This window comes from Theileria parva (genome assembly GCF_000165365.1).
Source record: "Theileria parva strain Muguga chromosome 3 map unlocalized ctg_530, whole genome shotgun sequence".
Classification (NCBI taxonomy): Eukaryota; Apicomplexa; class Aconoidasida; order Piroplasmida; family Theileriidae; genus Theileria; species Theileria parva.
Genome location: NW_876245.1, coordinates 405,175 through 429,569, shown reverse-complemented (window position 1 = coordinate 429,569; position 24,395 = coordinate 405,175). Strand labels below are relative to the sequence as shown.

The following is a 24,395-nucleotide window of genomic DNA, read 5'->3' as shown; positions in this document are numbered from 1 at the left end:
CCAAAACTTGATATTATTTAGTTTATATCATTGATTCAGATGGACTATAGCGTTGTATTAAAAGTATTTTTTGATTTTAGGGAATTTGGTCAAAATTTTACCGGGAGTTGTTGACTTCCACAATTGTACACTTGTTCAAATCAGTCCTTCCCCTAATAAATCTACTCGTTTTTTCTATTTCCCCTTGTTACTCAGATTTCTACTATATTTGCTATATAATATTATTAAAGGGGATGAAATTACATATAAGACTCTGCTACTTGTACATATATTTACACATTGGTAAATAATAATATTTCAGAATATGAATAGTGTAAAACATTAGATTAATCGTAGAATGAGACCTTTTTGGCCGTTAAATTCTCAAATTTACCCCTGTACTGGTTATTCCTATGCTTCTCGTTGGGTAATAAGCAGTACTTGGGAGGGTCGTAGCCTTCCGCTATTATCGGAGGTATCCTGACCTATTCCACAATTAACAAAATTGTATTCATAACTTAATTTAAATAAATTTATTTAAAATAATTTAGAAGGCGTAGAATTTAAATATTATTGAAAAAATGTGTAAGCGTTAACTTGTCCTTTATCCCAAATTAAGGTTCCTCGTTTTATAGCTTTTATGTATTTTTTCCTTATTGACAATCTGTTGTAAAATTGCTGTAAAATTGATACGGAATTGTTATGTGTTGCAAACTCCCTTCTGACTACATAATTACTGAGAGATGTTGTTATTCTATTTAGCGATTCGAAAAGTAACATAATTTAAAATTTCCTCATTAGAATTGTTATTTATTTTATTATTTGGAGTTGGTGTATGAAATATTGTGTGATGTTGAAAGAAGTATAATATGAGGTTACTTGCGTCTCCCTCGGATTATTTTTATTTTCACTATCAAATGTAGTTAGAAAGTTTTATGTTAAATTTTCATATGTTTACCTCTTCATATAAAGTATTTTAAACTATAATCTAAAATCAATAAATCTAACTATTACAAATAATAATAAATTAACTTTAAAATTAGTAAAGAGAATTTTTTAAAAATGAGTCATTTAATGAACCTACCAATCCTTGTATTGAAGGAAGGCACTGATACATCCCAAGGCCAAGCTCAAATCATTAGTAATATCAACGCCTGTCAAGCTATTGTCGATTGTGTTAAAACTACTCTAGGTAATAGATTATTTGATTACTTCTATCCCCTCACTGGATCCCAGTTTTATTATTTACACAGATCTATTTATAATTTTGGCTATTTGATCATTTTTTACCTAAAATTGACAATACTGGGAAATGAATCTGAAGCACGCCTATTCCTATGGATAGTGCTGAATAATGTTTATAGGTCCTAGAGGAATGGACAAGTTGATACATACGGAGAGAGATGTGACGATAACCAATGACGGTGCTACTGTTTTGAAATTACTTGATATTACTCATCCTGCCGCTTCTGTTCTTGTTGATATCGCTAAATCACAAGATGATGAAGTCGGTGATGGGACTACTTCCGTTACTGTTCTAGCAGGTTTGTTATTTAGTTACGGTGCTTGTACTCCCCCTCGCTGGCCCTATTTACTTATTTATACTATCAATAGTATAGTACAGTTGATACATTACTAATATTTTTATAGGTGAGTTATTGAATGAAGCTAAGGCGTTTATATTGGATGGGATAAGTCCTCAGGTTATCATAAAATACTATCGTGAAGCCTGTCAAGTTGCTTTAAATCTCATTGATAAAGTTGCCATTCATCTCTCCAACAAATCCTCAACGTATCTTTTACACCCTGACACTCTCAGTTACACATTCTCTACTAATAACTTAAAAATTATTGACTAATGTATTTTATAGTGATAAGAAAGAACTACTGATAAAATGTGCTGAAACTACTTTTAATTCAAAGTTATTGTCTGGTTATAAAACCTTTTTTGCCAAGATGGTTGTGGAGGCAGTGGCTACTTTGGATGAGGACTTGGATGAGGATATGATTGGTGTTAAAAAAGTCACTGGTGGTTCCTGTGAGGACTCACTCCTAGTCAAGGGTGTAGCATTCAAGAAAACTTTCAGCTACGCTGGGGCTGAACAACAGCCAAAGAAATTCGTCAATCCAAAGATTTTATTACTTAATTTGGAATTGGAACTCAAATCCGAAAAAGAAAACGCAGAAATTGTTATCAATAATCCACAAGTAAACACAATTGTTATCTAGCTACACAGTACAGTATTCATATACTTAACACAGTGTAGTTATATGGTTAGTATGGTGGTAATATGGTTGTAGGAATATCAGAAGATAATAGATGCCGAGTATAGGATAATATTTGAGAAGCTTGAGAATGCAGTGAAACTCGGTGCTAATGTAGTTTTATCTAAATTGCCAATTGGTGATTTAGCAACACAATACTTTGCAGGTATTTACGCAGCTTGTACTCCCCCACGGGAACTTAGTTATACAAATTTATTCTAGATTACTTATATCCCGTACAATATTAATAATTTTCCTTAGATAAAAATGTATTTTGTGCCGGCCGGGTTGATGAAAATGATCTTATAAGAACGAGTAAAGCTACTGGTGCTTCTATTCAAACCACTCTCAATAACCTTTCAGTTGACGTCTTAGGTACTGCGTTGCTTGCAGTCAATTCCTGCTACAATCTACTCAGCCTACTAGTTATTTATACTTTAGTGTTCACTTATTTATCCCATCCTGGATTCTATTCATCATTTACACTAGATTTACATGTTTTATTTATTGTATTCCACTTTTTAAATATAATTTTATAATGGTTTATTAGGAACTTGTGGTGTGTTTGAGGAAGTGCAAATTGGGTCTGAACGTTACAATATGTTCACAGATTGCAAGAGTGCAAAAACCTGTACAATTGTGTTGAGAGGTGGAGGTCAGCAGTTCATTGATGAATCTGAACGTTCACTCCATGACGCGATTATGATTGTCAGAAGAGCAACTAAATGTAATACTATCCTTCCCGGAGCTGGTGCCATTGAGATGTTGCTCTCAACTTATCTCCTCCACTATTCTCTCAACACTATTAATCCCACAGACTCTGTCAACCATGTTAACTGCGTTAACTCCGTAAATCATGTTAATGGAGTTACTGGGGTGAATAAGAGTCTGGTGGGTAAGAGGCACATAATAATGAACGGGTTTGCAAAGGCATTGGAGTGTATTCCAAGGAATTTAGCCACTAATTCCGGCTACAATTCAAATGATTTATTATCGATACTAAGAAATAAATACAATCAATTGGAAATAGTCAATGGAGGTACTGCTTTACGTTCTTTAAACCGGGGACTTCTATCTATAATTTACCCAGATTTACACCTATTTATCTTAAATTATTTAGCACTATCCAACCCCTTCCACATTAATTAGATAACTGTTTCTAATTCGTTTATAGAGATAAAGGTGAATAATGAGGAGAGTTGGTATGGAATAGATTGTTACAAGGGAAGTGTATGTAACGCATACAAGGCTTGTATTTGGGAGCCGAGTTTGGTGAAAAAAAACTCAATTTACTCAGCTACTGAAGCAGCTTGCCTTGTTCTCTCAGTTGATGAAACTGTCAAAAACCAATCCAGACAACAGTTACAAAGCGCACTACCACAACCCAAATAATATCTTACTTAGATCCATTTATGTATACTATATAAGTATATCAGTAAACACATACGTTTATGTGTGAATATAATGTGAAATAGATTATTTGGTTAAATCTTGTATTGAGTTGTGAAGTATAGTAATGGCTTCACTGGTTGGTAATCCTACACAATGCCATCGAATATATCCTTTAGAGTCAATTAAGAGCACTGAAGGCAGTTGTGGTCTATATTGGTGCAAACTTATGATAGACTCAGTGTTTAATTTCCCAACCACTGACATGAAAGTGGTTTCCTCAACTATTATCCTAGCAAGAGTCTCCAAATATCTCTTATACACTCGAGTCAGTAACATATTTTGTCTTGAGTTTAATAGCTAAAAAATTAAATAAAATTTAGTAAATATAGTTAAAACTAATTATAGTAATTAACCATATTAACTATACTATTAGTAAATTACCGTGATAATATTGATGTTATGATTGTGGAGATTTAATTGGTTGAACCAATTTTGGATAGATTTATACTGAGAATTGGGTAAATCACCGGAAAAAACGAATAAAAGAGTAATCTTACCGGAAACTTTATGAAGTAAGGGATAGGAATTTTGTACTTTGAGGCCAGGATTTAGACTCAATTTTACTCTTCTACCTCCGACAACTTTAAAGTTCCTCTCATCAGCAGTATAAGTGTTAACGTAAATATCAGAGTTAATCCGTCTGGAGTATTGCAGAGGAAGAGTTTTAAAGGGGTAATTATGAGCTAAAAGCGAGCCAGGAACATATTCCTTAAATAGAATATCAGCTCCAAAATAAACTTTTTCAGGCCTAAAAATTAATTATTTTCAGAAAATTAAAGGTACCTTGAGGTGAAATAACTTTTAATACCAATTGGTGGTATTAATAAATAACCCTTAAAAGTTTCAACATCAATATTTTCCTCTAGTGGGACAGGTTGAGAATTATTCTTTTTATCTAGTTCATGAGAGTCAAAATTGTAATTTTGAAGATCATTTTGAGAAGGAATATTATGATTTTTATCTAATTTTAGGGAAGGAATAGAGGAGTTTTCGAGTAAAATTTGGAAATTGGAAGTATTTTGTAATGATAAGGAGTTATTTACAATATTTGAATAAAAATTTCCAGTGGAATCCTCAGAAATTAAACTCAATTTGCCTGAAATTGATCTTAACACTTTATTATCCTCAGGTTTATTCACGGTATTAGTTGAGTTGAGGGAGCTGAAAAATTTACGATTTGGAAATCTTTTCAGTTTTAATAAAATTTCAAATTTTTCTATTAAAAGTTTCATTTTCACATAAAATTATAAAATTATTTTTGTGAATGAACACAATTTTTTTCACTACAAACTTACTCTTCATTATGTATATATTTGTAAAATAATGTAAAATAGTAGAATATGTATAATATATAGTAGAAAAGAGTTGAGATGAGTACTTTAAAGGCCGCGAGAGCGGATAATTTTTACTTTCCGCCAGATCAGGAAGATGTTGGCAAAAAGTTTAAAAAACGACGGTTTAGCAATAGAAGAGATGGATATGGTGAAAGAAGAGGCCCTATTATCCGGTTCGAGATGCCTTTTAAGGTTATTTGCCTGGATTGTGGCGCATATATCGCAAAAGGTGTCAGATTTGACGCTGAGAAGAAGTGTGTTGGAAAGTACTATACCACCGACATTTACGCCTTTAAAATGTCCTGCTTCAAATGTTTCAGACCAATTGTGATACAAACTGACCCTGAACATACGGATTACATTTGCAAAGAAGGTGTTAGGAAGAAGATTGAGCTTAGAGATGAGTCTCGAGAGGATGTAATTACTGTTGGTAAAGATAATGAAATGAGAGATAATGCTCTATACATTTTAGAAAAGAGAGCTGAAGAAACACAAACCCATATAGGTACTAAGTATACAACTTTTCTTCATATAGTTAATTTACACCTATTTATTACTTAATTTATAGTTGATGTTATAGCTAAACCGGTGACTGAGGAGGTTCAAAATGATGTCCGTAATGATACAAATGAGTTAATTGATGATAGGAAACAAATAGAGTATTTGGAAGACTTGAGTGAATCCCGAAGTAAAGATTCGTATTTAGCAAATTGTGCTCTTAGAAGACGGTTTCGAACCCAAAAAAAGTTATTAGAAAAGGAAAAACACACTAATTTCTCACTTCCACTTCTTAAGCCAACAGCTGAAGATTTGGAAGAAACTAAGAAAATAACCTTTATAACAGAGTCCAAGAAGCTGAGATCACACTTCAAGAGACTCGTGGGTAACGACGATATATTTTCCAAAGGCTCTGTCAAAACCAGCTCTACAATCTCAGTTCCAAACTCTCTAGAATCTAAAAAGAAGAAGTTGCAATTTATCAAATTCCTCGATTCCAAATCCAAACACAGATGACACAATTTCAATTATTTTAATTTTTCAAACTATTTTTAATAAGATTTTAAACCATTATTTTAATTTTAACTTGTATTTTTAATTTTTTAAATATTTTTTTAATTTTTAAATTGTAAAATAGCTGGATTTGGTCCTAATTATTGAAGACCAGATTATACGCAAAATATGGCTTAATTTTAGCTAAAAAATTAAAAATTGTAAAATACTATTAATAATTTATCTTAAAACACTTAATTTTACTAATATTAGTAGGGAATGATAATAAATTTTCTATGAAGAACTGGATATTATGAAGAATTATGATGGAATTTGGTAAAATAACTAATTCTCAACTTCAACCTAACTTTTTACTAACTTCTTCTGATAATTTTATCGCACTCATTGATTCCCATGACACCTCTGTACAATCTTCTAACACTGTAAACAACATCTCTAACGCTCTTTACACTAACACCCTAAACCCTCCAAACAATAACACCCTGGATAAAATTAACAATCTTAATAGGATAACAAGGTATAGGAGTAAGTTGAAGAGTACGATAGTGTATATGGAATGTCATCCAAGGTTACCGAATATAGTTGCTATAGGATGTGCCGATGGTTCAGTTTACTTATTTTTTTATGAAATTGAGAATTTTGAGTTATTTGATTATTTTTTCGTACATAAATTTGAACTACCTGTTAAAAAGTTAATTTGGTACTTGTTCCCATTCCCACTCGATGAGGAGCTTAAATTCATTAAGAAGAACTTTGTACAGAGAATCTGGAAGTCAGTTTACTCCTCAAAATACACATCAATTCTACTTGTACAACTCCAAACGCCATCTAACTCCTCCCATGACGTAGTTTACTACATGAGATTAATGAATAAAATAAATGTTTTCCCCCTTAATTTAGTGAAAAATGTCTTTGATTTACTTATAATTCAGTTCCCACCACCTATAGAAACTAACCAAAATTCTGATACCACTTCTACTCCAAGAGAGTGTTATGACAATTACAGTGTCATTTGTGATTATTTATGTGTAACACACCGAGGATTGAATAGTGTGAAGTTTGAGCTCTTTTTACTTGGATTAGACTTGAAATTTCAACTCATTAAGTCATTTAACATCAAAGTTCATGGGTCAATAACTAACATTATTCTAACAAATAAACAATATAACCAATATTCATTATATAATTTTGGTCTATATCGTTATGACTCTAATAATACTACTGATGGTACTAATAATGGAGATGGCATCGATAGCAGTGTAAATGGAGATAACACTGAGATTGCAAATGGAGTTAATAGTAGTAATTCTACAATGGTATCTGGTAAGTGTGTAAATACTTTACAACAATTTCTGATATTGAGTACTAATTTGGGTCATGTATACATAACATCACTTGTGGATTTGTATAATAAGTTAACTCCTCCAAGGCTTGATTCATTGGTATTGGAGGAAAAAGCACAGTTTGATGAGATATTTATATGTAATTCTAACATTTTAGACTTAAATTTTACAGTGGTTTACTCACCCGATTTTTTCACTTCTGAGTTAAAACCATTTAAAACCAACAGTAATTGTCTTTGTAACGACGGATGTTACTACGTTGTCAGTATTGGACTTCATGATACAATACTACTATACGTAATCCTATGTGACCATAAAATTAACAAATTAAGTTTAAAATTAATACACCTGGAAAAAGTTAAGTATAACTCAGTTTTATTCATTAATGAGCCATTTAACTACTTTAAACTCTTAATTAATCAAAAGAATTGTTTATTACAGCTTTACTTCAATTATGAACAAATACACTCACTCTTAAACTCAAATTAATTTACTACTTACCACTTTACGTATACCCATACTATATACTGTATACTATATACATATTCCAAATCCTACATGTATTATATACTATGTATATATATATGGAGGTAATTAATATTTGCTACATTGGTTAAAAATTATTCGCCGGCATTTCCTCTTCCTTGGGTTTGTTTTCCTCTTTTTCAACCATCATTCCCTCTGTGGTTAGCAGTAGTCCTGCCACTGAAGTGCTGTGCTCTACTGCTGACATCACCACCTTGCTTGGATCAATAACACCCTGTTTTATCATGTCCCCGTACGAATTAGTCTTAGCGTTCCATCCATAGCCAAACGGCTTTCCACTCTTCAATATACGCTCTACGACCTTCTCACCATCCACTCCTACACATTATTACATAGTTAACCAGAGGGGGGTTTGTATACTAATATTATACTAATAATCTAGAATAGATCTAGTGTAAAATATCTGTAAATCTAGTTTAGTAGTTCCAGTACCTGCATTGTTGGCAATTTGTTTGGTAATAATTGACATTGAATCCAAGACAATCTTGGCTCCAGCTTGCTGTAACTCTATCTCACTTTCCATCTCTTCTTGACTATCCAATTTGTCAAATTCTACACCAATTGTTAACACCCACATTATCATAAACATTGTAACTATTGTAACTGTAAAACTGTGTTAAATATGGTTAAATTTGTTGAACTAAGAATACCGGATGGAACAGGAGTGGCTCCAGCATCAGTGGAAGTATCAAGAGGGGTTAGTTCGCTCAGCTCCTTATCAACGGTGTTTTTAATATACTCCATAAGTTTTCTGGTAAACTCTGGATTTTGCATTTGTAAGTACGTAACTCCTCCTCCTGGTACGTAACCTGTTTCCATTGCAGCTCTGACTGCGTTGATTGCGTCTTCATATCTCAGACGCTTCTCCTTCAACTCAGTCTCAGTGGCTGCTCCGATCCTAATTCGAGCAATGCCACCACTCAAAGCTGCTATCCTCTCAGACAGCTTAGTCTTGTCATAGCTACTTGTACACATCTCCTTCTCACGGATTAAGCTGTTTATTCTACAACATACAGTCAGAGGTTGGTAATAATAGCTAATTTTAAATGAGTAAATGAACGAATTCAGGGGATAACTAAGTAACTAAGTAGTGGTACAAGCGCCGTAACAAACCTGTTCTTAATTTGAGGCAAAACTTCAGGATTGGTAACAATTGAGGTCCTGTCCTTCTTAATAACAACATTCTTAGCGTGTCCAAGCATTTCTGGAGTTATGTCATTCAAATCAACCCCGACATCGCTTGACACAAAAGTTGCACCAGTGGCAACTGCAATGTCCTGCAAGTAATCCTTCCTCCTCTCACCAAAACTTGGTGATTTCACAGCCGCCTAAGATTTTTATTTAGAAATGGGGATTTAATCTAGCACTTGTAATGTAAATAATTGTAAAAATAGTGTAAAATTGGTAAAACTAGGTGTCATACAATTTTGAGCATTCCACGCATTTTATTGATGATGAAGGTTTGCATGGCATCAGTGCCATAATCTTCAGCGATGATTAAGAGGTTGACTTTATTCTTAGCGGCGAATTCCAAGATGTTTAACACGCTCTGCGCATTCTCAATCTTGCCGTCATACACTAAGATATGAGGATTACTCCATTCTATACTCTCCTTCTCCTCTCCTAAATCAAAATCAGTAATTACTATCTATAATTAAGTAAAATTATCGAATAATTGATTAGATTATGATGAATAGAATATATAACTGAGTAAACAGTAGGGGATAACTAAGTCCCCTGAGGATACAAACACCGTAAAGCGTTACCTAGCAAAAAGTATGGATTAGCGAAACCACGATCGAAGGTATAACCTTCAGTGAAGTCTAATTCATCTTCAAGTGCAGGATTATCTTCTAAAACTACAGCAGCGTTACCACCGAGTTTGTCAAAAGCCTTGGCTATGACTTGGCCCATGACAACGTTGCCACTTGTTGCAACTGTACCAACGTTTAGGAGGTCATTATAACCAGCCACAGGCTTACTAAGCTGCTTAATCTCCTCAATGATGAGTTTTCCAGCCTTCTGAATACCCTTTTGGAGAGGGATTGAGTTGTGACCCTCGTTTACGTACTGTACACCCTTGGAGGCGATTTCAGCCGCTAAAATAGCAGTGGAAGTTGTCCCGTCACCGGCCCTGTCATCAGAACTACTCGCAATCTCTTGGATCAACTTCGCTCCCGCGTTCATCTTACGGTCACTTAACTCAATATTACGAGCAATTGTGACACCGTCATTGACTATTATAGGGGAACCAAATTCCTTTTCCAGTAGTATGTTTCTCCCCCTTGGACCCAAAGTCACACGCACAGTGTCTGCGACCTTAAGAATGCCATTCAATAAACTATTACGGCAATCATCACTCAATACTATCTCCTTGGCCTTTGAACACACATTCTTATTCTTTCCATAGGTTAGTGCCTCGGAAGAGTTGAATGAGTTATTTAAGTCGACTAATCTAGAGGTGTTGGAGAAGTGGTTGGGAATTTTATTAATGAATGAGAAGCCTTTGTTATTGTTATTGAGGAAAAGTTTAAAGGGTGTGAAGGAAAAGTTGGAAATTTTAGGTATTAAAATTTCGGAGCGTTTGTAGAAAACACCAAGGGCGTGGATGGAATAAATAAAATTCAGAAAATAAAAGAATATAAACAAATTCATCCTACACAACATAGATTTATTATTATTATTATCATTATACGAGGGCAGAAATATCTAGACAATTATCACAATATTATATTACAACATATGAGAACATATAATTAATAGAATTTGATTAAGGAATGTAAATTTAAAAATGTGTTAGAAACCCCATGGGCAAGATTCTAAAAAGATTCCATACCCATTCCTCTACACATATACATTATTATTGTTGTTTAAAAATTATTTTTATCTAATCATATCAGATTCCATCAAAAAAATTAATTTATCCCACCATCAACACTATTATTATTGCTACATATTCATACCACTTATTATTTCTATGTATTATAATTCTTTATTTGTATATTATTTTATAGTTATGTTAAGGAGTTAATTGTGTGGATTTAAATATCTTTTTAAAAATTTAATTTTTATTTTATTTTAATTTTTTTCCCGAAAATGATTTTAAATACAAAATTTTACGTTACAAACTTAATTTATCATATTTGTCTATAAAATTATGTTAAGGAACTGTTTTAAAAGTTTAAATTGTTTTAATAAACTGTGTAATATACCTTATCGCAACTATGTTACTGCTGTAAATACTGATAAAGTTGGTAATGTAATAGAATTTGGAGGTAAAAATAAAATAATTGATCTTCTGATCGAGTTAAACTATTCCAAGAATACCAAAGTTTCACTCAATAATAAGCTGAGACTCCTTTACACAGTTCTCAACAACTGTCAGTACAAGGGTTTAATAAACACTTCTCACTTTATTTCACTGATTTTGGACTTATGGAATTCAAGAGGTTATACACTACATTTATAACTTTATTTACCCATATTTTGATTAAAAATTATGTTTAGGATTAATGAATAAAAGTGAATTATCATTATATGATAAATTATGTCATGATTATTCTTTAAATATTTGGAATCTTGATACAAATCGATCTAATCCTCTTTCTAACACGTATTTTACTATACGTTAACTATTATTTAGTAATTAGCTTAAATTCCCCTATTACCTGTTACTGCTAGTTATTATTTTCTACTGAATTATATATAATAACTTCTAACTCTATAATAATCTGTTTAGTCTGTATATGAGTGAGTGGAAATGGGACTGGAAAGTGTTGGATAGTGAGGTTTTATGTCCGACTGCCGAGCAATTTGAGAAGAAACGGAGTTTAATGGACTATCTCAAACCTTTAATTGAATCTTCAATTAATGGCACTTTACACACTTTTGGCTCCTGCGATAATGGTCTATGGTACTGCATCACTAATTATTCCCTCTACTCTCTCCGGGGACTTAGTTTTACACTTTACACTATTTATATATAGTCTTGGTATATAGTTATACTTTTCTAAGTAATAACTTTTTATGTAGGACTAGAGGAAGTGATATAGATTTATGTTTAGTGATACCAAACTGTGACTCTAAAAGATATATGCTCTCAAAACTTAACTTGGTACTCTTAATTACAAATTATTTACTGATTTAGATCAAATCTTGTTTATCCAACAGTAGCATAATTTCCAAAATCTCCATCATCTCAGCCAGAGTTCCCATCGTCAAGGTTTCGTTACTCATTATTACTCATCTTTATACCCTATCTAATTATACCCACTATTAGTATTAGTGTGATATTTTTATAGTTGTTTGATAAGGAGGAGAATAGTATTTGTGACATAAGCATAAATAATACAATAGCCCTGGCTAATTCTGAGTATGTTAAGGCTATGTCTAGACTAGATGAGAGAGTAGTTCTCCTAGGACGTTTTATAAAGTACTGGGCAACATCCCGCAAAATCAATAACCGAGCACAAGGCACCATGTCCTCATACACACTCATACTCCAACTATTCTATTTCCTACAAAACACCACGCCACCCATTATTCCACCCTTCAAGTTACCACATATTCAACTATATATTAATATTAGTTACTCTTATTGATAGTGTTGTATATAATGTTATAGAGACATTGAAATAAGCGATGAAGCTGAATATAATTTTTTAACTGATCCAAGGTATTTTACAATTTCAACCAACCCCACTAACCCGTGTTCAGTGACATAAAGATGAAATGTGATTACATTGGTAAGAATGAAGAGGATGTAGTGGACTTGTTATTCGGGTTCTTTGAATTTTACGCTCAGGATCGATTCAACGGAGGGAAGAAATGCAGTACAATTGACATATACAGTAATGAAATTACTGAGAACGTGAATGGGTCGTTGATTGTCAAGTGCCCGCTGAGTAAGAAAAATGTCAACCCCTTTAAAATTAAAATGTGGCAGTCAATTTACACTGAATTTAAACGAGCCAATGACCTCATCAAGCTAAAACAACCTTTAAAAACTGTTTGCCTAGAAAACTCCCAATCACCTCTCGAGTTCCAATCACAACATTTTCAACTCAACCTTAACAAGTTAATAAATATACTACTTTAACTTAATATTTACTAGTACATACTTCTCAACTTTAGTTATTAGTATAGTTATGGAATGATTGTGTATATTTAATTCATATCTGAGAGTGTGTGAGTATTTTATGTGATGAGATTAGATTCTGACTTAATGACATCTAGTGCTAAGAGCTGTGCGATTGCGAGACAGTCTTTTTCAGCAGATTCAATTTCAGTCTTCAAATTCTCCAAATTCTCCTCCAAATCATCACTTCTCTTCATATCCTAATGAAAAACACATAAAATATACCATAACTATAATAACTATTATATATCTAGGGTAAAGAATATGTAACTATTATTTTTAGATTACAATATCCATGAGAAGGCTGATGGATTTGTTGTATAAATCCTAAAGAAAAATTAAAAATGCGTAAAATTACTTCATCACTGGATAATTCGAAGTCTTCTGACTGCGATTTAAAGATTAACTCTTGCATCTTTTGCGATTCAGATAACCAAAGTGCAAGTTTACCAAATAACATAAAACGCTCGGGGATCTTCTCTGCCAACTCCTCTATATACTTTTTACTATCCTCATCCATCATAGTTGTCTGCACCAAATTATATACAATCAGATATATTATATAGTTATACTATATAACCAGTGTAAGGAATGTATAACTAAGTCCCCAGGAGGCGATAACTAAGTAGTGAATAACTAAGTTATGTGCAGTGTGTACAAGCACAGTAACGGATACCTTAAAAAGTTTTTCAGAGAAATCTTTAGGTTTAAATTCATCCCATTTAGTACCATTGGGATTGCCATCATAATACACAAAAGTTGGCGTGGCCCTAGTGACAGGACAGCCCTCAGGAAAGTCATTTAACTCGATGTTTAAACGTTTAATTCGTAAAGGATTATTTGTTGAAATCAGGTGTTTATTGACTGAATTTATAAAAGGACGTAGTAAAAAACAAAGGAAGCAATTCTCTTCAAATAATTGCACCAATATCGGCGCTCGTTTAGATTCCTCAATTACCTACACACATTCTACAGCTCTGTCCATAAATAATTGTATAAATTTAGTAATTCTGGAAATTAATGTCAAAATTTGATACAAACACAATACATAACTAGTATGAATAATAGTGTATTACATCCTGGTTGAAAGAGTCGTAAGTAACAAATTGTGGTATAGAATCATTATTAATTGTATCAATTTCTTGAGATTGTGGTTGAAAAAAGAGTTTAACGTCTGAAGAGAATTCGTTAAGAGCTTTTTCATCCAACAAGTTCAGTGTTTGGTAGTACTTTTTCCTCATTCCCTTATATAACATCACACTCATCCCAGTGTTTGATTTTCTAAACAATAAATAAACTAAATAAAAGTTACTTTAGTGTGTAAAACAGGCTTATATGTTTGGGAAGAACTGATTTTAGACGCTCAATTTGCTCTTTAGAGTAACTCCTCTTATTTTTCAATATTACAACCACCAAATCATCCTTACTGTCAAAAGTTTCCTCATCTATCTATAAAAATATGATAAAAAGTTATAAAAGAAAGTTATTAAGTGTGTTAACTGTATATAACTGAGTAAAGTAATTGGTAATGAAGTTGATACATGATTAAGAGGGATAGGAGCGAAGTTGAATCCGATATATCCGAAGGATCCGAAGAGAACAGATACTAATCCAACCTTAACAAACCTTACTAGAATCTTTTTGTTAGGAAAATTACCAATTCTGGCAACATTTACATAATTTCTCACGTTTCTGACATTATTTAATTTATTTAAATTATAATTTAGTTTAACTGTTTTTAAATTATTGATAACATTTCTATACATATTTTACAGAATTAAAGATATGGAGGTGAACAGAAGCGTATGTCGTAGAATCATAAAACAGCCCAACTAAAATGTGTAGAAGCAAAGGTAAAAATAAAAATTACTTTCCGTATGGTTATTATTTGAGTTTTATTAATTTACTTATTTAATAATGCCTAAAGTATTTTTACCTCAAATATTGTGGCATAGCAAGGATAACAAACGCTGTGATCGTATTTATTCCATACACTTCCAACCCGTTACACATCTAAATAATAACGCCCAAACGGCTACAGAAAACCTCAAAAATAATACTCACACGGATACTAACTTAACCAATAATATAAGTAGCATAAATCACAACACGGATAACATAAATTCTAATACCGCTGGTGTACCAAATGTGGAAAATAATGTACATAATTTAGAGAATAACACGAATAATAATACGAATGTAACTACTAGTTCAGAAAATACTGTAAATAATACCACCAATGCAACTACTAGTAACACGGATACAACTAATACTACAAATTTAAGCAAAAACACTAATATAAGTAATAATTCGGACAATGTAATAGTATTAAGACTAGCAACGGGCGGAGCAGATGAATTTGTCCATATATGGCAGATAACTATTCACGACGACGCTCCCCAGTATACCCGTTACGTGAAGAGCGTTGAAGGCTCTGGTGAGAAAGCTGACTTTGAACAGCCACTCTCCATCAAAATCTTAGCTCGTTTGGTTGGCCATATTGGCGAAGTTAATTCTGTGAGATGGTCAAATTCTGGTCACATTTTAGCTTCTGGCGGTGAAGGTATGTTGATCGCATTTTATACAATTTCTTCACTTATTTACCCATTTAACTATTTTACAGTTATTTTACCTTGGTTTTAATATTATTATAGATCGTTGTATATTTTTATGGATGAAGAGCAACAAACCAAGTAACCTCAACGAAGATACACAATACGATTATGAAGAGTACTGGGCCAAAACTCACTATTTCAGGTTACACACCTTTTTACACACTCGCTATTACCTTATTTACACTGATACTTAGATATATACTATTAACTTTAATAAATAGTGTATAGATTATCGAATGTGGTGAATACAATATGTTGGTGTCCTGACGATAGAGTGTTATCTGTATCCACTGAGGACGGTCATGTGTCCCTGGTTGACACTCAAATTGAAGGACCTGGTAAAATTAGATACTTTGATGGACACTCGAACTTCGCACAGGGTGTCTCCATTGATCCCAAAAACGAACTCTTAGCTTCCATGGGATCTGATCAATCGTATCATACTATTACCCCGACATCTTACACATAGTTAAACAGTTAACTCAATACATTATATTTATACATCTGACACGTAATAATATTGTATAGATTAAGAGTATGGAAGAGAAGAAATCAGAAGGGCTGGAAGAATGTACTAGTACTCAAGGCTGCAAGGGATCGTGGTGATCTCATCCCAGTATCAAATTATCTATCATTTATATATAGTTAAGTATATAGTTAGTAGATAACTCTATAAAAATTTATAGGTGAGTGAATTGGAGAATAATTTGGAATTGAGGAAATACGGTCGTTACGTGTTTATGTCAGAAGAGTTGAAGACGTTTTTCAGGAGACTTGACTGGTCGCCTGACGGACGTCTATTGGTAACTCCGGCAGGGATAAGACATGATCGTAACACCACTTTAGATGATAACTCGTCTGACGCTTCACAAACCACGTCGTACACTTTGTATATTTTCCATCGGAAGCTGTTGAATTTTGGGATCCCAATGCTAACACACCAGTCACCCACAGGGCCGTTTGTAGTTGTCAAATTCTGTCCAATAAATTTCTCTGTATTTGACAAGAAAAAACAAAACTTCTTCAACCTACTCATGAACTCAGCAAGGAATAAGATGAAACCAATTAAGAAAAAGTTGGAAAAACAAGAAAAATCATCTATACTGAATTTCGCCAAAATCGACTCCTTCTTCACATTGCACAATAGTACTAACGATACCCTGGATGTTACTAATACTGTGGATAACATTGTTAATAATGTTGAAAACATGGATGATACCACTAACGATATTGACACTGTGGATAATACCATCAACAACATCGAGGATGTGAACCATGTTGCTGATACGACCAATCTTGATACTATGAATGTCGTGGATATTGGTAATGTCGACAATCTTGTGAGATTGGAAGACGATGAAGAAATGTATGATAATTCCCAATCAACAAACTCAACGGAACTTACGGAATTAATACCATACGACAATGAAGACGGAGCTAACGTTGATGATACAACTAATAACGGCGATACCACTAATAACGATGATATTAATAGTGTGAATGAGTACACCGATGAATTGATGGAACTGGATGTTGGTGAAGTGGAAACAGATGTCCAAGATCATATTAATGTTGTAGAAGACCAGCTAATGGAAAATCAACAGTATGACGTTACTAATGATAATGGCGATGGTAAAACAGTTGACAATATGGCTGACGTGGTTGACGACAATGCAACTGAAGATAACACAGTTGAAAACAACAATACAGTTAACGATGACACAGATAACGGCAATGAAGATAACAATAATGCCGGTGACATAATAGATAAAAGATATAATTTAAGAAAAGTGAGAAAGAGTATAATACCAATTTATAATAATGAAATAATCAAGCCTAAAATTAAGCGTATTAAACACAAATCCAATAAACACAAACACACAACTACTGAAACCAATAATGTAAAAAGTGAACTGGAGTTGGATGAGGAATATGATACGGATTTAGAGGAAGAACTTAGTCTGCCGAGATATATATTTGCCGCGGGGACAATTGATGGGTCGTTGTGCTTTTATGATACAAATGAAAAGTCAGGACCAATTGCGGTGCTGAAGAATCTACACCTCTGCCCAATCACAGATATATCCTGGTCTCCCGACGGTTACATCTGCGCAACATCCTCCTCAGACGGCTATATCACATTTGTAATATTCAATAAGAGAGAAATCAATTAACGCATCTGAAAATAATATCATAAATTATTATAATATGTATTAATGATATTATTCATAGGTGTAATATTAATAATTGTGTTGAGATAGTGTTATAGTGCAACGCAAGTCTGATAAATAGTATAATAAAAGTGTATAATAGATGATATGGTAAAAAACAAGAAAAATGTGATCGAATCAGCCCTTTCGAAATTAAGAAACCAGAGAGAAGGGAAGGCAAACCTAATCGATGAATATCAAGTATTTATTCTTCCATTTACACATTTTTTATCCTTAATTATCTTTTAATTATTTTTACCAAAATTTGAGTTATTTTTTCATAAATTATTCAAATGGGATAACATACATCTAAGTATCCAGTTGGTGTTAGAATTCTGATGGTGATGGTATAGGTGGAAGATGAGAACGATCAGATCTACGAGATAATAACTGAGGAGGAATTTAATGAGAGGAACAGGAAAAGAAAACTTGAAGATTTTATAGAAGGGCCTGGTACTGAATTCCTTCATTTGATTCCCGCTACTTCCTTACACATTCTTTACAATATTTACATTATTTTCACATTTATTTCATATTATTCAATTAAAATTGCCATTAATTATGATATTTTATAATTATCGCATTATTCACAGTTTTATTTGATTTGTAGATTACAGTGACGATGAGGAGGATTTGGAGTTGTTAGAGGAACAAGTAGAGCGATTGGGGCGGAAGGCTTCTAAAGGTGTTCCTCATGGGAAATCTATCCAACAACACTTTATTGAGATGGCTGCTCAGGACAGTCTTTCGTACCACCAACCAAAACCTACAGAAACAGACAAGGCTCTGTTGGAACGATTGACAAAGTTTGAGGAGGAACTTGACAATGATACTAATGATTTAGGGCCAACTGTGTTACAGAATCAGTTTGTAACTCCACAAATGTATACACAACCAAGTTACCTATCACAAGCACTAATGCAAGCATCAGCTGAAGCACATTTACCGGAAAATTTATTCAAAGCTTATCAACCAGGAATCGCACTCGTTCATCAATCTCAAGTAAAATTTATACAGTTAACTATTAATGTTAGTTAATATATAATTTTCCCTGACTGAGTATAATGATGAGCACAGGAAATGGTTGAGGAACCTAAGATAGATTCGGCCATATTGGAAAGTTTTAGAGAAGTTGAAATGGATGAAGATGTAGTTATCGATTCAGGACAATCTCCACCTCAATATACTCGTAAGAAACTTTATACAGATACACATAGTAAATATAGCTATTTATATATAAAACCTATATCTGAGCGAACTCTGTCACATATATTTAGAACCTGATGCATTGACGTTGAGTGAGGATTTGGCGTTTTATTTATTGGATTTATGTGAAGATGGAGGATATTTACAGTTATTTGGTCGAATTCGTACTAGTGGAACTGATACCGAAAGTTGTATGGTAACTGTTAAGAACATGTATCGTTCGTTGTTCTTTAAGCCAAGGATGGACTTGCTGTTTAATGAGTTGGGAGAGGTTGTTGAGACAGCCTCTGATGGAGTAATTAAAAGCAGTGACCCACTCTATGAACGTCACTTAATGATGAACTTTTTCAACGAGTTTGAAGTCATAAGAAAAGACTATGGGATCAAGAAAATTAAATATAAACTTGTCAAGAGATCACTACTTACCTATGGCCCAACTAAGCCAGAATTTTACATTAAAGTTTGTTACCCGTTCCAATTTCAAATTTTAAACAAACAACATCTAAGCGGAAAGTTTTATGAGGATGTTTATCACAACCATTCTACACAAGTGGAATTATTTCTGGTACTGCGTTACAGTGCTTGGTCACAACTAGTTATCCCTCTAGAGAACTTCATCCAACATAATTTACGCAGTTATTTGCTCTAAAGCCTTTCTTTATTTATTTTATGTCCAATTTTCTAATAATATTGGTATAGTTGAAGAGGAGGATAAAGGGCCCAACGTGGTTGAGACTAACTGATTACCAGAAATCAACTGATAGTTTATCATATTGTAAGGTTGAGATTGAGATTGACTCACACAAAAATGTGCAACTCTGGCACTCTAAAAACAATGAAGAGCTTTTCACACCCAAACTTAACATTCTTTCAATCTCAATCAAAACGCTTTTCACCACACCAACTCATCAAGAGGTACGTAACATTGATGATTCCCCCTATAAATACTAACATTATTTTAGTGTTATTTACTATTTAAATAGTACTGGTATAGATAATAGTATAGTCATTTGGCTTAACAATGTTGTGTAGGTGTTTATAATAAGTTGTGTGTATAATAAGTATAACATTGATGAGACTGCGATGAAGGATAATTATCAGTTTATTGGTATTAGGAAGCCTCAGAATCTCCAATGGCCAAATGAACTCAAACATTTCCTTGAAAAAAGGAACTATTTCCGTATTTTCGAACAAGAAAGAGGACTATTGGCTTATTTCATGAACTACCTCAGGGTACTGTGTTGCATGCAGACAATTCCCGCTACTTCTCACTTAACTAGTTATTTACATTAGTTGAATATTTGACCTATAATGGTTGTGATCAATTGTGTTTAGGGAATCGATCCCGACGTGGTGATTGGACATGACATTCATCAGAACTGTGTTGATCTACTGGTGAAACGTTGTAATTTACTCAATATTCCATTGAGATTATCACTTTCAAGGCTCAAACTGGTCAAGAAATCACATTCACCAATACTTTTTGGGAGATTATTTTGTGATACAAGATTGCTAACCAAAGAATTAAATCCCTCTAAGGTACTGCGTAACACATTGTTATTTACTTTTTACCCCTGAGGACTTATTTACTTAGTTACACTCAATTCTCTATACATTTAACTGTGCTAGTAGTGTATAATTTATTAGGAAAATTACAATTTGATAACGTGTGTGAATGACATATTGGAGATAAAGAATGTTGGAGATCTGAATTTTTATAGCAGGTCAGCATTTAGCATGACTGAAATCCAAAACCTTTTTGGTAAACCAGACTCGATTAAGCACTTGCTTAAACTAGTGCATTCAAATCTATTGGCCTCTAAACATATACTACAACTTCTGTTTAAACTTCAGGTAAAAGTTAACAGCATTACAGTTTTCAGATATTACCATTGACGAAAGAATTGACAATAATCGCTGGAAACACTTGGTCAAGAAGTATACAATGTGCCAGGTAATGAGTTACGGTGCTTGGTCCAACTAAAAGAGTTTAGTTATTACATAGCAGTACTATTATTACTAGCATAGTATTAATTAACCAGTGAAGGATGATTATAAAATGATTAGGTCTGAGAGGATTGATTTTTTGTTAATGCACGAGTTCTATCGCAATAAGTACATTCTCGATAACGTCTTCAACAAATTTAAAGAGCAAAGTATTACCACACTAGGCTTTTACTTCTATATACATTTTACTCATCGTCTTTTGTTATTTGCTTCCAAAATTACTACTATCTTACTATACTATTACTATTACTGATTTCGTGAGGGGTAATATGATTGTAGTGGATGATACGAAGAGTTATGAGGGAGGGTTGGTGTTTGAGCCAATATCGGGTTTGTACGATAACTTCATCCTGTTGCTTGATTTCAACTCCTTGTACCCGTCGATAATCCAGGAATATAACATTTGCTTTACGACAACAGTTGCAAATGGCGAGGAAAGCGTCGTGATCCTGGACAACGTTGGAGTCCTCCCATCGATTCTTAAACGTCTAGTTGAACTACGTCTTAATATCAAGAATATCATTAAAGGCGAGAAGAACGAGACCAGAAGAGTCCAGCTTTCAACAAGACAACTGGCGTTGAAACTTATCGCAAATTCTATTTACGGCTGCTTGGGAAGTAATTTTTCAAGATTTCATTGCAAATATATCGCTTCTTACATTACTAAACTAGGTACTGCGTCGCGTGCAGGCAATTACCCTATTCCTCATTTCACCACTTATTTACACAGTTATTTATTATTTGTAATTGTTTTATGTTAATTATATTTAAATACTGCATTCTCTAATTAAATATCCCCTACTAGTTATAACTTTTAGGTCGTGAGTTATTGAGGAGCACTAAGGAGAAGGTGGAGAATGTGTTTAATTTACAAGTAATTTATGGTGACACAGATTCTTTGATGATAAACACGAACATCCGGGATGATGGGAATCTAACAAATTACAATGCAGCAAACCAACTTGCTAATAACCTTGTCACTTTCATTAACAAATCACACAAAAAGTTGGAAATCGGCATAGACGCTGTTTTCACACGCTTGCTGCTACTCAAAAAGAAGAAATACGCATCACTCAAAGTATTTTTTACACTAGTTACACATTTTAGTTGTTTATTTTGTCAAACTAATTGGTATTTATTTTTCACTAAAATTATCTGTACCCTTACCTTTAGCATAATAATGATTATAGGTGGTCGACTATGGGAGTGGACAATTTGAGAGAGAGATAAAGGGGTTGGATTTTATTCGTCGTGACTGGTCACTTCTAACAAAGGTAGTGCTCAACACATAAATTAATTTAAAATTTTAGGAAATTGGAAACAAATTGCTTAACATTATTTTAAACTCAAATTACTACGACGGAGTCGACGGAATTGTACAAGAAATACACTCAACGCTTATTAATCTCAACGAACAACTCAATAATCAATCGTATGTTCTTACCACTGCTTTAGTTAATTATTCCCACAGGACAACTACATAACATTTACACCAGCTTTATTCTGATATACTAGATAAATACCCCATTCTACAGAAAACAATTGTAACAAATGTTATAGAATTGAATTGAGTAAGTTTTTGATAACGAAGCAGCTGACGAAGAACCCAAAAGAGTATAGCGATGTGCAAAACTTACCACACGTCTCTGTGGCTCTAAGACTAAATGAAAAAGGGCTTGGAAATTATTCAACAGGACATGAAATTTCATATATCATATGCACCAAATCGTCAGCAACTAAGTTCCACACGAATACCACTAGTGACAAGGATAATAGTGCTGAAAATAATGTTAATAGTAGTGGTAATATTGGTGGTAGTTTGAGTTTCAGAGCGTTTAGCTATAATGAAGTAATGGAGAATGGGTTGGAGGTTGACATAAGTTACTACAAACAACAGCAGCTGTTACCTCCAATATTACGTTTGTGTAGTATAATTGAGGGTACAGATATACAACGGCTTTCCAGGTGTTTACAAATCGAAAAGAGCATAGCCGTTACACAGGAGTACAATTATGAACAAGAATCTAAAGTTTTATCTCTAATCAAAAGATCACACGAGAACTACAGAGACGTATTACCATAATAGTCTTTAGTTTTTTAATTTTTATCAACTAGTTATTTATTTAAATTATTTATTTTCAATTAGTTATTTATTTAAATTATTTATTTTCAATTAGTTATCAGTTAGTAGATAACTCCTTGGAAAATGTTATAGGTGGAGATAAATTCTCAATTATCATGTCAACATTGTAACGGCCCAGTTCTACCCAGTTTCTTCCTCAAAGTATTATTACCACACTGCTTTACTAATTTTAGTTATTAATTAGTCTGGTATATTATTGGTTAATCCGTATTTCTAAATGACTCTGTGAAAAATGTTGTAGTATTTTAAGTGTAATCATTGTCTGAGGTGGTTACCGTTACATTTATTGAGGAATTGGGTTGACCGTTTGTTATACGAATTAACAGTGCAATCATCTTTCTGTATTAGAGTCTGTAACATCTGTAATGTTACCACACTCAACGTAACTCTAGGTAATGCCTTGCTTCAGTTTGTTCATCTCACCTTTTAATTCATTTTTTACCAATTCTTTATAAAATTTATTTATAGTTAATTAGTTTCTAATAGTGATGTAATATTGACTGTAGGAGATGTTGACAGATGCCCACAACCAACGTGTCAATCTAACGACTCTATGCAAACCATTTTCACATCAAACAAAGTCTACGTATCTAACCTCACTTAACTATATACGATTAACAACTGTTAACCAGTTAAATTTATATATTTAACAATAATAATAACATTATAGTAGTTAAATAGTACTAAAAATTGTGTAGATGTATTACGATTATTTGGTGTATATGCTGGAGGGCAAATTAAATAATCCTCTAAAAGATACCGAGACGAATAATACTACACAGACCAGTGCTGCTGCTAATAATACAGAGGAAAATGAGGAAAATTTGGTGAATGTGATGATTGATCTTGATGGGAAGTTGACAATATTGTATGATGAGCCATTCGGAGAAGTACGAACATTTGATGAAGTTATTGATGAAGTGACGAGAGGAAGCGCAGTGAGAGCAAGCTCAGCCCTAAGGCTGTGCGCGCAGCACATCATAGGACTAATGGAGGCAATCCCGTATCTGCGCTACTACACATTGGACTACCAGAAGGAGAGAGAAATTCTCTGTAATCGAGTTAAAACATTACAGCTTAAAAATTCATATAGCGTTGTGGATTTATCACAACTCTTCCATCTACTCTCCCCATTCAGTAATTAATT

At 33.3% G+C, this 24,395-nt stretch overlaps 10 protein-coding genes across 10 annotated transcripts; 6 read left to right on the top strand and 4 right to left on the bottom strand.

The window, feature by feature from the left end:
- Positions 1-247: 247 nt before the first annotated feature.
- Positions 248-885, bottom strand: TpMuguga_03g00211 (uncharacterized protein). The gene is made up of 2 exons (XM_758136.2): positions 577-885; positions 248-464 (listed from the first exon to the last, which is right to left on the bottom strand). Exons 1-2 carry the CDS (start codon positions 757-759, stop codon positions 327-329), a joined length of 321 nt encoding a protein of 106 aa, XP_763229.1. The 5' UTR covers positions 760-885; the 3' UTR covers positions 248-326.
- Positions 886-890: 5 nt separating this feature from the next.
- Positions 891-3,653, top strand: TpMuguga_03g00210 (T-complex protein 1 subunit eta). The gene is made up of 8 exons (XM_758135.2): positions 891-1,171; positions 1,344-1,523; positions 1,630-1,771; positions 1,851-2,187; positions 2,281-2,410; positions 2,506-2,619; positions 2,795-3,283; positions 3,419-3,653. The coding sequence occupies exons 1-8, from the start codon at positions 1,042-1,044 to the stop codon at positions 3,634-3,636; spliced, it is 1,740 nt and encodes a 579-aa protein (XP_763228.1). The 5' UTR covers positions 891-1,041; the 3' UTR covers positions 3,637-3,653.
- A 51-nt stretch (positions 3,654-3,704) lies between these two features.
- Positions 3,705-4,940, bottom strand: TpMuguga_03g00209 (uncharacterized protein). Its single transcript, XM_061305649.1, has 3 exons — positions 4,480-4,940; positions 4,078-4,444; positions 3,705-3,993 (listed from the first exon to the last, which is right to left on the bottom strand). Exons 1-3 carry the CDS (start codon positions 4,926-4,928, stop codon positions 3,721-3,723), a joined length of 1,089 nt encoding a protein of 362 aa, XP_061160982.1. The 5' UTR covers positions 4,929-4,940; the 3' UTR covers positions 3,705-3,720.
- Positions 4,941-5,016: 76 nt separating this feature from the next.
- On the top strand, positions 5,017-6,337 carry TpMuguga_03g00208 (uncharacterized protein). The gene is made up of 2 exons (XM_758133.2): positions 5,017-5,535; positions 5,611-6,337. Exons 1-2 carry the CDS (start codon positions 5,067-5,069, stop codon positions 6,042-6,044), a joined length of 903 nt encoding a protein of 300 aa, XP_763226.1. The 5' UTR covers positions 5,017-5,066; the 3' UTR covers positions 6,045-6,337.
- On the top strand, positions 6,331-7,874 carry TpMuguga_03g00207 (uncharacterized protein). The gene has a single exon (XM_758132.2). It carries the CDS (start codon positions 6,344-6,346, stop codon positions 7,871-7,873), a length of 1,530 nt encoding a protein of 509 aa, XP_763225.1. The 5' UTR covers positions 6,331-6,343; the 3' UTR covers position 7,874.
- An 88-nt stretch (positions 7,875-7,962) lies between these two features.
- On the bottom strand, positions 7,963-10,825 carry TpMuguga_03g00206 (TCP-1/cpn60 chaperonin family protein). The gene is made up of 6 exons (XM_061305648.1): positions 9,697-10,825; positions 9,354-9,553; positions 9,044-9,258; positions 8,581-8,933; positions 8,363-8,482; positions 7,963-8,248 (listed from the first exon to the last, which is right to left on the bottom strand). The coding sequence occupies exons 1-6, from the start codon at positions 10,595-10,597 to the stop codon at positions 7,998-8,000; spliced, it is 2,040 nt and encodes a 679-aa protein (XP_061160981.1). The 5' UTR covers positions 10,598-10,825; the 3' UTR covers positions 7,963-7,997.
- Positions 10,826-10,912: 87 nt separating this feature from the next.
- On the top strand, positions 10,913-13,045 carry cid11 (Nucleotidyltransferase domain protein). The gene is made up of 8 exons (XM_758130.2): positions 10,913-11,379; positions 11,438-11,543; positions 11,670-11,843; positions 11,963-12,044; positions 12,078-12,152; positions 12,232-12,485; positions 12,555-12,605; positions 12,647-13,045. The coding sequence occupies exons 1-8, from the start codon at positions 11,088-11,090 to the stop codon at positions 13,026-13,028; spliced, it is 1,416 nt and encodes a 471-aa protein (XP_763223.1). The 5' UTR covers positions 10,913-11,087; the 3' UTR covers positions 13,029-13,045.
- An 81-nt stretch (positions 13,046-13,126) lies between these two features.
- Positions 13,127-14,861, bottom strand: TpMuguga_03g00204 (putative integral membrane protein; the record flags this gene model as incomplete). Its single annotated transcript, XM_061305647.1, has 7 exons — positions 14,609-14,861; positions 14,380-14,516; positions 14,144-14,348; positions 13,744-14,025; positions 13,426-13,596; positions 13,356-13,394; positions 13,127-13,267 (listed from the first exon to the last, which is right to left on the bottom strand). Exons 1-7 carry the CDS (start codon positions 14,831-14,833, stop codon positions 13,127-13,129), a joined length of 1,200 nt encoding a protein of 399 aa, XP_061160980.1. The 5' UTR covers positions 14,834-14,861.
- Positions 14,862-14,931: 70 nt separating this feature from the next.
- On the top strand, positions 14,932-17,882 carry FAS2 (WD domain G-beta repeat protein). The gene is made up of 5 exons (XM_758128.2): positions 14,932-15,630; positions 15,722-15,824; positions 15,911-16,117; positions 16,211-16,298; positions 16,369-17,882. The coding sequence occupies exons 1-5, from the start codon at positions 14,985-14,987 to the stop codon at positions 17,854-17,856; spliced, it is 2,532 nt and encodes an 843-aa protein (XP_763221.1). The 5' UTR covers positions 14,932-14,984; the 3' UTR covers positions 17,857-17,882.
- Positions 17,883-18,000: 118 nt separating this feature from the next.
- On the top strand, positions 18,001-24,393 carry TpMuguga_03g00202 (DNA polymerase (pol2) family protein; the record flags this gene model as incomplete). Its single annotated transcript, XM_061305646.1, has 20 exons — positions 18,001-18,093; positions 18,246-18,345; positions 18,503-18,894; positions 18,970-19,081; positions 19,170-19,663; positions 19,798-20,013; positions 20,131-20,331; positions 20,434-20,637; positions 20,746-20,952; positions 20,982-21,052; positions 21,166-21,254; positions 21,385-21,777; positions 21,924-22,183; positions 22,296-22,379; positions 22,416-22,537; positions 22,666-23,176; positions 23,321-23,389; positions 23,490-23,640; positions 23,755-23,834; positions 23,947-24,393. The coding sequence occupies 20 exons, from the start codon at positions 18,001-18,003 to the stop codon at positions 24,391-24,393; spliced, it is 4,296 nt and encodes a 1,431-aa protein (XP_061160979.1).
- Between the last annotated feature and the right edge of the window lie 2 nt (positions 24,394-24,395).